Below are 13,673 nucleotides of genomic sequence, written 5' to 3' on the forward strand. Positions count from 1 at the left end.
AGTGAAAATTTTCAATTTTTGATATTTTTTAAGGTTAGAAAATTTGAAAATATTTTAGAACAAATTCTAAAAATTTTTTTAAATTTGAAAATATTTTAAAACAAATTTTAAAAAATTCTCTAAAATTTGAAATATTTTAGAAATTGAACTAAAAGTTTCAATAAATGCAACCACAACAGAGCCTTGACAGAGTCGTGACAGACTGTTTTCATGACGCACAGGTAAAAACAACAATAATCTTGAAAAGGATCAACAATATTATGAAATAGACTAAAATGCTTATGAACTTTTTGAAAACAAAAAAATATTCTAAATTATGCTAATCAGAATATTATTAGCAAAAAAAAGTTTTGTAAACAGTGGAAAATGCCGATGACAACAAAAAACATATTTGAGATGAATAAAATTTGTTAAGTTTTAATTTTTTAGAAATGAAGTAAATTTTGAAGATTTCAAAAGCAATAAAAATTAAATTTTGAAGTTTATAAATTTTTAAAATTAAGAATTTCTTAAACTTCAATTTGATGAAAATTAAATTTGAAACTTTTTCAAATTTGAATATTTAAAATTGAGATTTTGAAAATTTAAATTTTAAATATTAAATTAATATTTGAAATTTTGAATTAAAATTTGAAATTTGAATTGAAATTTGAAAGTTTGAACTGAAATTTGAAATTTTGAACTGATTTTTGAAATTTTGAATTGAAATTGAAAATTTAATTGAAATTTGAAATTTTGAATTAAAATTTAAAATTTTGAAAAATTTAAAGTCTTAACATTTAAAATTTTAAAATTTAAAACTTTATGGAAATTTGAAATTAAAAGTTTAAAATTTAAAATTTTAAAAACTTGAAAATTTTTACTTTAATAGAGTTAAATTAAAAAGTAACTTTCAAAATTTGGAAAAATTAAGTTTAGAAATTTTTAAAAAAATTTTTAGTTAAATTCAATTTAATCAATTTTGATTCAGAATTTAAAAAATTAATTTTTTTTCAAAATTTTTTAATTTTAAATTATTAATTAATACCAAATATCGATATATAACGATATTTAACGAAACCTAATTCCAACTTTTAAATTTAAATTTTCACAATTTTAAAAAACATTTTCAGAAAATATCATTCAAAACTCTTTTGTATATTAAAAATAAACCGCACGTAAATATTTCATGTGTCTAATCATCACACAAAAATAAACAATCTAATACTCAAGTAAACAAACACGACCCAACATTGTATCAAAAAACAAAGAAAATCACTACAAAAAAAACTTCATTGATAAAAATAAAATGCCGGTAAAGAAAACATTTTAAAAGAATTCCCATCAATTTACCGTTAAATCCAGTCGACCCAACAAATCAATCAATAAAAATTGCACATCGTCGCAAAAAAAGTTGCAATTTTGTGAGAGAGCAAGTATCCCCAATACAAAGTTGAACAATAAATCGCTTACCAGTAACAGATTGCTGATTATTACATTGTTGATTATTTTCTGCGTCATCGCCCTGATCAACAAAATTTTCAGGTCGCGGCAATGGCCATGTGTTTGAACGTGCACGAATTTGTGGCTCAAATGCACCTTCCTGTTGTAAATCAGCCAATGAATCCATTTGATCACTAAGTCCATCAATTATTGGTGGCGATGGCCATGGGTCTGAATTAAATTGATCCATCTTTTTTCTTGATTTGTTTCAATTATTTATTATATTATGATTTTATTGACACTTGAGGTCACTTTGTAAAGTCCTTGAACGACTTTTTTTTATTACTTTTATTATTTCTTACTATTTTTTTAATGTTTAATGATTTTTTGCTTCTGTATTAATGACAATGATGATCACACTTGTCTTTCTTTTGGGCTTTATTTGTGTTGAAAATCACAAACACACACAAAATGGTTTTTTTTTGCTTCACTTTACAGCTGTTCTTTGTGAAACTTTCACATTAAAATAGTTTTTTTTTCTCTTTTATTTCACTTCTGTTATCAATTTTTTTTCATCCACACTGTTTTTTTTATTTCACGAAAAAAAAATTTACACAAAACTTCTTTTTTTGGAGTTCTTTTAACTTTTTTTTTAAATAACTAAAAAGAAAGAAAAGAGAGAAAAAAATATTAATTTTTTGAGTACACTTGCACTGAAATATATAAGAACTTGACGGAGTCTTGAAATGACCAAAAAGGTTCTCGTGAATATTGAAATTGGAGGTGTGACTGACTGGAGTTGTACGATATTCAGCCAGCTATATATCAACTTATTTTTAAATCTGACGATGTATTTGTGTCGAATGATCAATAATTAATCAGTTCTTCACATAAAAATCGTCGGCTATTTCAGATTAATAGTTGTGAGCTATTAAAAAATATGTGCTGATAATTCACAAAATGAAACTATAATTATTATTACTTATTTTATATTGTATAACCAACAAATTCAACCAACAAACTCACATTAAGTGAGAAAAAATATAAAAAATCTCATTTCATTAAAATTTTTCGCGCGAAGTACGAAGTTTTGAGCGAGATTTTTTTTTTTTTTTTTCTATGAGCGATGTTTTTGGTTTGGGTGGATTGTAGACATTTCGTCTGATATTTTGATAAGGATTGCATTTGTGTTGTTGTTATCTTTTTTGTTGGTATTTTGCCACTTTTTTGAGTATTTTGGCGTTTTTAGAATTTTAAAATTCGATTTCTAGGTTGAAATATTTGAAAATTACTTTTTGAGGTGAAGAAATCCGCCATTTTGAATTTTCCAAATTGACAAAGCTTGATTGGATTTGGCCATTTTTTTGTGTCTTTTGGCGTTTTTAGAATTATATAATTCAATTTCTAGGTTAAAATATTTGATATTTACTTTTCGAAGTGGGAAAGTCAGCCATCTTGGATTTGTCAATTTTTAAAAATTTAATTTGAATTTTTTGTGGCGGTTAAATTTCTAAATTGAGTAAAAATTGATTATTTTCAGTTTTTCAAATTTTTTTCAAGATTTCGTCAAGTTTTATGTTGAAAATTGCAATAAATTTGAAGAATTCTACAATTTTTCATCAAAATATAGTCAAATTATCCCACAATATTTTCCAAAATGCGCTCTGTACCCCCAGCAACCTCACCGCAGCATCTTATCTCTCACTAGTCTCTTTTTTTGAAGAATCAGATTCAATTTAAGACGCAGTTTATTTTACATACATGAATTTCTCTCGCTCTCTGTTATTTTTTTGAAATATTTCTTGAATTTTTTTTTTTACTCTACCAACACAAGTTGACTCAATTTTTTCTTGTGTGTAGCTTTTAAAGCGGATCGGTGTACTTTATTTCTCATTTTACTCACTTTTCTGCTTCTCTTTGTAAGTGAGTTGAATTAATTTTTTTTTTTTTAAAAATCTTTTTATTCTTCTTATTTTTAAGTCAAATACTCGTGTGTGATCATCATAATGACGATGATGATTGAAGTAGAAGAAATAACACACAAAAAAATCGCAATCGTATATAGCCGAGAATTCGGGAAGCAGCGAGAAGAAGAACAAATGGAATTAACAAAAAAAATTCAGTTTCTTCTTCAACTGGATGGAATTTTTTTTTTCTTCTCAGCCAAAACACGTGATCGCTTATAATTTGAATATATTTATCATTTTTTAACTGCTGTACTTTAAGTGGTCTCTTTTTATGGATTTTACTTTATTTACTTTTTTACTCTCGTATTTATAATCTATTTTTATGGACTGATTGTGTTAGATAATATCGACTTATGGGGTTTAGATAGTCAACAACGATAAAAATTGTTCCTTAATCTCAAGTCATTATCTTGGATTTAAAAATTAAATTTTATCAAATAAGAAAGTTATAATCAGCTAAATTTCAAAAAATTCAGTAGCAAGTCCAAAGTCATTTAGCAATTCAAAAAAGTTCGTGACGCAGTTATAAAATTTTTATTATGACTTTATCGCCACACCTGGACACATCTCGGTGATGGAAAATTTTTAAAAAAATTTTTTTTTTGTGTCTAGTGTGGATTTGTGATGAAAGAATGAAGGTCTTTCCAATTTTTTTTAATCGTCTGTCAACATGAAATTTCATGTTTCATCTACTTGAGATTTTATAGTGATGAGTTGCGTAGGTAATTAAAGTCTTCGAGAATGGACTAGGGCAATTTTAAATGTTTAGGTAAGGTATGGGTCCATGGGACTCGATTCCGAGCATATAATGATTTATCAGCCAATATGAGCATATATAAGGTTTCAGGCATAACTGATCAGTTCCGCATTTTTGCTCTTAATATGCCATTGTCCAAACAGATTGTCGTAAACCCTAAATTTCGAATCCAAAACCTCTAATTTCCACCATGTCACTCAAATTCTAGCTTATAGCGTCTCCAAGTCACTTTACCTCACGTCTAAGTGCTTCACATTTACTAATTTAGCCAACACTAACTGTCTAATCCATCTTGAGACAAATTCATCATTGCTGTCAAAATTTATTTAGCTCAATTTAGAATATAATTCTTTTAATAAATCTAAAATGATTTTTAAGAGTGCGAATGCCTGACATAATTCTCCTCAGAATTGCTTAATTTGATTTGCAATAAATTGACCTTTAAATTTATTTATTGTCTTCGGGATTTTTTATTTCTAGTGCTACTGCAAAATTTTAAAAGATTTTTTTATAGAAGATATTGCGATATTTTTAGATGAGAATATTTTATTAGTGACCTTGTACCTGAAAACTTGTATTCTTTATAGAAAATGTTCAAAAAAACTTGAAACTCTTTTTGAGAATTTTTTGATCATAAATTAATTCAAGATTGGAAATAAATAAATTTAAATTGAGGAGTTTTCGAGGTTTTTTATTCTACTGACCGAGTAGAGAATGATATAAATTTTGTTGAATTTTTCAATTTTATTTCTTGAATTGATTATGAAAAAATTATGTTTCATTATAAATTTATGTCAAAAAATGAATTTCGGTGAATTAATTATTTGAAATTTCTAAAATTTTTCAGATTTGATTTTTGAATTTTTAGAATTTTTCAAAATTTTATTCAAAAATTTGAATTTTTAGAATTTTTCAAAATTTTATTCAAAGATTTGATTTTTTCAACTTTTTAAAAATTCCTCAAAAATTTGAATTTTTTCAACTTTTTCAAGATTTTATTCAAAAAAAATTCAATTTACAGTTTTCAAAATTTAAAATTTAAATGACAAGAATTCATTGACTGCATAAAATACAACATTGTATTTTTTATGACTTGCATTAATATCGAGATTCAGAATTGAATAAAATGTCAATAAATTTTATTAATAAATGGACATTAAATCAATTGATGTTATCTAATTTTTATGTAGGTCAATATTATTTCTAGGAAACTTTTAGAGCAAGAAGATGGAATGATAATAAGCAATTGATAATTTTAGATGGTGTTCTGATAATGAAGCGATCAACAGTATTAATAACTTTAAACTTTGCTATTTTTGTTCTTATCAAAACTATTTTATAACGTCGAGTCATGATTTTATTATATAAATTAAGTTTTATTTAAAGATTTTTTTGTTATTTTTATAAATTTCTTAATTCACATGGGACTAATGAATATTTTTTATTAATGACTTGAGATTACTTTAATGTTTTATGATGAAATTTTTGAAATTTATGTTGAAATCAGTAAAATAATTGTAAAAATTGTAAACTTTCTTAAAACTAATTTTTTAGATTTAATTTCTTTTCCGCGTTTATTGAAAAATGAGAAAATTTATAATATTCAAAATTTTCTTTAAAAATTGTAAAATTTATTTGAAAACCAAAAACTTTAAACAAAGTTTTTAAGTTTTTGACTGTTAAGTTAAATTTGTTAAAAATTGAACAAAATTTTACAATTTTTCTTCTACAATTTTGTGAAAATTAAAAACAATAAAAAATTAAAAAATTTTCAATTTTGAGAAAAAATGTACAATTTAAAAAAATATTAAATTAAATTTGAATTTTTTCAAGAGTTTCAACTTTTAAAATTATGAAAGATTTTTTGTTTTAAATTTTCAACTTTTTTGAATCTGGCAATTTTTTAAAAACTTAAAGTTTATAACTCCGTTTTAAGAAAAAATCCCAAGAATTACAACTGCAGCTGCGACTCAGCTCAATCAATCATGATGCATGTTTTAACTTTATATTCAATTTAACTCGTATTACGCCTTTGATAGTTTATATTTTAAATGTAAAAACTAAGTACGCCGCAGTCTCATAGTCGCCAAATATCAAATGTTTATCCCCTTTTTGTGCTTAATCAAAGCTTTAATGCCCAAATGTAACTCAGGAGATTTTTAATAAGAATCGCCTCTTTATTTTAATATTTTTTGATCATTCAGTAATTTTCCACAGCATATATACATAAAACTAATACTCGAAAAAAGATGTGAGGATAAGAAGAATCAGATCTAACTGGCTTCTCTGCTTTTGGAGGAGCACAACAACAAAAAAGTGAATGTTGACTGTGGACTTTAGACTCAAAAAAAGAGGAATTGAATTTTTTATGATTATGAATCAAGGTGAATTGGGGATCGTTGAACTGAATTTTGATGATAAAAAAAATATATAGGATAAATTTAAATATTGGATATATTAGCTTTTGAATAAATTTGGAAGCTTCAAGAAGATGTGTTGATCAAACAATGTAGACAATAGAGCAGTTTTGTGCGATCTATGTTATACGGTGATGATAGTGTACCATGAATAATCAAGTGTGAAAATTTGTCAAAGGATCCAAAAAATATGATTTTTTAAAATGCCAAATTTGACACTTTCGAGGGCTAGGTACTTGAATTTTTGGAGGTATAGAAGATTTTTAAGCTTAATTAATATGATGTAATTGATAGATTTGAAAATTGGGAAGTAGTGGCTATCGATAGTGACAGTTTCAGGTGACATATGAGAGAGGTAATGGATCACAATTGATCTGTACGACAAGCGGAGTAAGGAACGAAGTTAGACAGATTGATTGTCTCATTGTGCCGTTGAATAGCATAGCTCGAACTCGATTCGGGTTTTATATGGATAAGTTGACTTAAGCTGACTCGACTTCAAATTTAATCGTGGACTTCTAGCTCTGAAGAATAATCCCAAAATTTCGCTCAAAATTTATAAAGAACAGAGATGTGTTTTTGGACATAATAGAGGTTGTCTACCAATGCATTTGAGCATATCTTGAACTGTGTTGACAACAAGACATGGAGGTAACTTGACTGTACCGTGACGACTGTTTTTGCTCATTTTCATAAGAAATCATGAAATTTACCGTAATGTACTGCTGGATTGCAAGGATTAGAATTGACAAAGTCACTGAATTTTGCTGGATTCAATGATTTTTTCTGAGATTTGAACAATTTAAAAGTGTCTAAAAGTTGAAGTTGCTTAGAATTATTGCAAATTAAGAACTGAATTAATTTCCTGTTTTGTTCTTGAATTTCTGATTTTTAATTGAATTTGATCTTCTTTCCATATTTCAAACTAGATCCAGAAATCCTCAACAATCAGAATTGACTCAAGAAATGCCAAACTTGCGCCAAACTTTACCCCAAAAAATCCGGTTTATTCAACATTTTTATATCAACTTTCAAGATTAAAATACACATTTTCAAAGCATCATATAAAATTCCTATAACTCTCTCGATTATATTAACTGCAATACAAAGTAGCAAAGCGATTAAAATCATTCTGACTAATTTATAGCACGACAATAAATATATTCTCATAAAAATGTCACAGTTTCTCTTGATTTCTTCGCCTCTATGGCCTTGAAAAATTCATTTTTACCTCAAATTTTGTACGGAAAAAAAAGAAGAAAGAATTTATATTCATAACTTGTGGATCATTATCGCACATTCTTGAATATTCAATTCCTTTTTATCAAAAAAAAATTGATGAGCTCTGATTTCACTCAAAAAAACCTGTGGCTTATAGTAAAATGGCATATCTAGTGCCGTTATCGTAGTCAAAAAAAAAGCGAAAAAAATGACAAACTTCTCCGCTTAGTTATCAATTTGATTATTATACACGCGCAAGCATATGGAAGTTATAAAGATTAAATTTATTCGAACCTTTTTTCCTCAATTATGAAGTTTTTTCATTTTTAGTTTACAGTCTATTTATAGCTTTATAGATTATTTTTAGATATCATTGTCCTATATTATTATGTGTTAAACTGACTAGCAATGAATTGCTAATGATCAATTTAATGAGTCAAAAATTTTTTGTTTACTATCGACCGATATGAATCAAACTGCACTATGACCTTAAAACTACAATTGTACTTTGAAGCGTACTCAACTAGAGTGATTTCATTTTTTTATTTAAAAAATTTTTTTGTCACTTTTTTTTTCGTAATCAACATAATGAAAGATGTGTGCGGATTCAAGGTCTCTGTGATGTACAAATGTGTTCTAAATTGGTTGAGCTTTTTTATGGACAAATTTGGTTTTGAGAATGAAATTTTGGCTATTTTGAGCTTTTATTCCAAAATTTGGATATAAGGCTACATAATAGTCGCAGCTACAACATAGTTTGATTCATGACTACTGACCGCTTAGCTAATATTGATTCATTTAACTGAATATGGCGCCTCTAAAGTGTAATTTAGTGCCTGAGTGAGTTCACTACAAAAATCCCTACCTAGATACGTCCTACGTTTAGAATTGTTCACCTGCAGCCTTGGGCGAACTAAAAGGTAAGCCTTCGCATTTAAAATGCAAGAAAACCAGGCCTTCGGGTCTTAACCAAACCCTACAAACCAGTAATTGACTAAGTACAAAACAAACCAAACTCCTATTTTTCATGACTCAACTTAACACTCTTAATATCATCACAAAATATCACTAATTTCCTCCAATCAATTATCATCACTTTTCGTCAACAAAAAATCTCAAGCATCTTCCACAATTATCGACAAGATTACAAAATTTTTCATGACATTTCTAGACTAATTTTTTGTATTTTTTTAGTTGAAATTCAATTCTACTTTTTGGCTACCAGCATATCGATCAAATGCAATTAATTTTAATTCACGTTTCTGTTTTACCTGTCAGGTTTAATTTTGTGACTTGATTCAGTTTTTGTTTTAATTTTCTTTGATGAAATCTTTTTCACAACACAAGAAATTAAGTTTGTTTGAAAATTAGGGAGAAGATTGCTTGGATTGATGATTTTTATGGGGAAATAATGATGAAAATTCAAAATTAAGTTTGATTTTGTATTGAAAAGTTGGTCAGGAAAAAGTCAAGTACTAACTGAGTGCCATAGCAAGCTAGTGTAATGCAACAAACTAGTGAACCGCCGAAATTCTTCAAAAATACCATTGAACCGCACACTTTCGATCATCGCTTACCACCAAGCTGTACCATACAACAAACAAGTTCGTCCAATCACTTCTCTAAAACTTTCAAACTTCAATTTCCTCAAACTAGCCTCAAACATCAAAAAATCAACTTCCAACTCACTTTACACATCACTTTACCCTCCAATAATTTTTATAGATCACACATGCGTCACCCTTGATTAAAAAACGTCTTTTGATAGCGCTAGACTGAAACAAATCTCAACTCATAAGCCTATGTCAATGTCCCACATTATTTTTTTCTTTTTGTAAAATAAACAAAAATTTACAATGTTTTTTTTTTTTTGTTGCCGCTAATTTTTAGACTTTCTAAAAAATGTCAAATTTCAAATTTTACTTCCACGAACTTTGAAAGTTAATGAGTACCGAGACTATCAACATCGAACACGTTTTATTATTTAAAAAAATTGATGTTTTAATCACTTTGATTATTATTATTTTTACTATTATCACGAGGCATAAAGTATAGGAAAATTGTGAACTTATTATAATACAATTGGAACTATACTAAGCATCATTTATAGTATATAATTTAATTAAATATCATAAGCATTATCTCATCAATAAATATTTAATGATCAATTAATTAATATGGACGTAAAAGAAGCTTCAATCCATTCCTTTGAAAATATAGAGCCTGTGTGATCTTAATGATGTGAGAATCTCGGAGATTCTTTTGCGTTTTTTGAATTTTAAATTAATTCTCTCATCTTTGACTTTAAATTTTGCTGCTGTTTGTTGTTGTATTTCTCTAAAGCGTAATTCCATATATATTTAAATGATATTCTCCACACGACAATCGACACTTTCATCATCAACATCTCTGTATGGATCATATGGATGTGTGGATGAATATACCATTAATATATTATGGCATATGATATGTGTGCGTCTTGATCATTGAACATTTTTTTTATATATTTTGAAAAAAAAATTTGAATTTAGTCTAGCGCTTGGTTTTATTACTTTACAAATATTAGCTAGCCCCTTAGAGTGAGTTTAGATTGAATTTAAAAGCTTTTATGACTTTTTGTGAATTTTTAATATTTTTGATGGAATTCATTAATTTTGTCTAGTAACTCTAGATTGCTTAAGAGTTGAAGAGCATGAAATGACGACTAATTAGATGCTGGTCAATTCTAAGCTTGGAATTCTAGGATTTTCGGCTAATTTAGGCAATTTTGATATTGGTTTATGCTATAGACGTCTTTACTCGACACCAAACTACACTGTAGAAGCAACATAATTGAATTTTGATGACGCATTTACAGTTAAAAGGCCCTTTTTAGACTTGCGAAGTTTGGAGACTCCGGAGGCCTATCAAATTTGATTTTACGAACAGACTATGAAACTGACTTATTTGCAAAATTAGAAATAGACTTGAATTTTGTATTGAATTGACTTTGTCATACAAAAATTTGATTGATTTCAAGTTTTGCGTCATTTGTCAATTCTAGTAAATAATTTCATAAAACTAAAACTTCAGATTAAGACAAAACTCATAGAAATTTACTGAAATTGCGAAGAGTTGATCACAAAATGAACAATAAGCTTCAGCTTCTTAACTGAAATTTACAGAAATCGCGACAAGTTGACCACAAAACGAACAATCAACATCAGCTTCTTAACTTTTTTATGGTTATCAGAATTGTATTACACAAAACTCATTAAATTTTAATGAACTGCTGTCAAATTTTGTCGATAAAGTTGAAATTTGACAAGAATTTAAGATTGGGACTAGCTTTCCTTGACTATCAAGTAAATTAGCAAATTTAGAGATCAGATTTGCAAATTAAAGGACTCTTGTTGAGCTTAGTCGATTATTACATACAAAATTTCGATTTTACTTCAAGATCTGCTCTAAAGTTTGATCAGGTAATCAGATTTGAATTCAACGAATCAAAAGTTTTAAGAAATCCTTCAAATTTCTTACAAAATTTATAGAAAATGCATCCAAAAATCTGCTAAATTTGTTCAAGTCTTTCCATAAAATCACAAAATTCACCTCAAAAATTTAAAATCCATCAATAAAATCTCAAAATTCACCTCCGAGTTCTCAAAACTTAATATAAACATCAACAATATCTATTCAAAGATCTGCAAAGAATCCCACAAAATCCACCCAATGGTAAACACGCACAATAAAATCGAACTCGTGTATTCACACTTGAATAACATAAAAAAAATAGTTCAAAATTGTTCCATATTTAGAGTGAGTAATGATTGTAAAATAAAAAAGTACTTGATAATGATAACACGAAGGCAGAGCATTACATGAAGTCGATTATATTTTATATTTCGCATATACACACACATCGGCATCCACATAAGTGTATTTTTGAATTAATGATAATGCCCAGGCAGTGAAAAAAAAAAGTCATTTGTGTATTTGAAGAAAGAAAGAAAAAAAACTATCAATGTGAATGATAATTTATGATGACTGCTGTGTGCGTATTGATACATTTGATATTATTAGGTAATCAGTAAGTTCAAGTATTTGACTTTTTTTTTTCAATATTTATGTTTCTTATCCAAAAAATTTCAATCATTCTTAAAAAATACAAAAAAATCTCATTATCCATCGAGTTGAAGAGTCTTGGCTGCTATAAGCTTAAGAGCCTGTTCCATGTGGTCGATAACAAAGGCATAAATGCGACATATATTATTATTATTTATCATACACACGTACATGTGTAAATATCGCGGTAATTTTACAGATATCTCAATTTTTTCATATATATGTAGTTATAACCACCACTGTCAAGCACCACATGCAAAAGGAACTGTATACATTTGTGCTATTTATAAAAAAAAACTCAATAATTTCAATTTTCAATTTCGGTTGCTGAGGTGGCCCGCAAGCTAGCAAGTACGAGAATCTCTTTTTTTCTTTCTTTTTTCGCGCTGCTTGCTTGAAATATCCGAACGGAGGTGCCAAAAACTTTTTTTTTATTTATTTTTGCGGATCATTCTCATTCTTGATCCGCTGATGACATTCACATATGAGACGACTTCACGCGCTCTCAATTAATTGTTCATTTATTATTACATTGTGTCACTGTCAATTATTATTATTATTATTTTTTTAGTCAATTAATTAACACACTTGATGTTGGAACCGCGTGGCGATGACTTTTTTTTTTTAAAAATTATTTCAAAATTTTTTTTTCTCATATTTTTATTTTGACGGCGTGTGTACAGAGCGCAAATTAGGAAGGAATATAAAAAAAAAATATTTTTTTTATTGAGTGTTCGACTTGATATTAGACTTGCCTTAACTTCTCGCGTATATGAAAGAAGAAAAACTGTATTTTTTTTTTTTTTTGTTGTGTATATATAAAAAAAAAATATTGAATTTAATAATATGCCGAAGAGGAGAGAATCGACAAAATGGACTATCGTCTACCGGAATTGAGACTTGACTGCCGTCACTCTGTAACGATGTATAGCTGCTCCGCAATATTATTTTCTTTTCTCGGAGTTTACACGTTTATGTATTGAAGTGGGGAAATTTTCTTGTGTATGACTGACTGTATATATACATAGATAGAGGGAACGTGTTGATATTCGGATATCGTTGTATGTACTGCGCATACACGCGTTTCAGTCTTCTGTGACTGTATACAGAGTATATATAATGTTAACAGAGCTTTGCTTGTTGAATTTTTCGCTTTTATTTATCATTTACATTCTCCAATCTTTGCTAAGGCACACACAAAAATTTACTTCTTATTTTTTCTTGTTCATTTTTCAAGAAAAAGCGCAAAAAAAAAGTCAGCCTTAAAAAATAATTCTTCATTTTTTGAAAATGATATTAGCTTGTGCAGCTCTTTTGAATCACTTTAATTAGTTTTTGTAATCTCCACGTGACTTTTCATTGACAAAACCTCACAACAATAATATTGTACACAAAGTTAAGTCTCTCTCATTCTCAAATAAAACTTGCTTTTTTCTACTGTAATTCCTTTATTTATATTTATTTTGACATGATAATTAAATTATTTTTGCACAGTTTTTTTGTGCCTTTTTTTTTTCTCTCTCAGGTTTGAATTTTCTTCTCAAACTTCTCATTTTTTTTATATATATTCGAGACTTTTTTAGATGTGTTTTGTAGTCAATGTATTCTCAACTCATTATTTCGTCGTTGTAATTGCTTTATTTGTCGGTAATTTCAGAAGGCTTGCAAGGGTTGAGCAACTTTTAATGGAAATTTGATTTTGAATTTTTTTAATCAAAATCGTAGTTTTTAGGTATGGAACCAATTTTTCGGTATAAAACTAATCTTACAATTGTTTCATACTCT

At 27.6% G+C, this 13,673-nt stretch overlaps 1 protein-coding gene across 1 annotated transcript in view; it reads right to left on the minus strand.

Annotated features, from left to right (window-relative positions):
- The window catches only part of foxo (forkhead box, sub-group O), a 61,408-nt gene extending 48,620 nt beyond the window's left edge, over positions 1 to 12,788 (minus strand). The window contains exons 1-2 of the mRNA XM_070642133.1: positions 12,644 to 12,788; positions 1,453 to 2,082 (exon numbers count right to left, since the gene is read on the minus strand). Coding sequence (XP_070498234.1) covers positions 1,453 to 1,672 — 220 coding nt within the window. The 5' untranslated portion in view covers positions 1,673 to 2,082; positions 12,644 to 12,788. The remainder of the gene's footprint in view (positions 1 to 1,452; positions 2,083 to 12,643) is intronic.
- Between the last annotated feature and the right edge of the window lie 885 nt (positions 12,789 to 13,673).

The sequence above is a fragment of the Chironomus tepperi genome, unplaced genomic scaffold (assembly GCF_022539635.2).
Source record: "Chironomus tepperi strain 1889 unplaced genomic scaffold, CSIRO-AGI_Ctep_v1 contig_262, whole genome shotgun sequence".
Lineage (NCBI taxonomy): Eukaryota > Metazoa > Arthropoda > Insecta > Diptera > Chironomidae > Chironomus > Chironomus tepperi.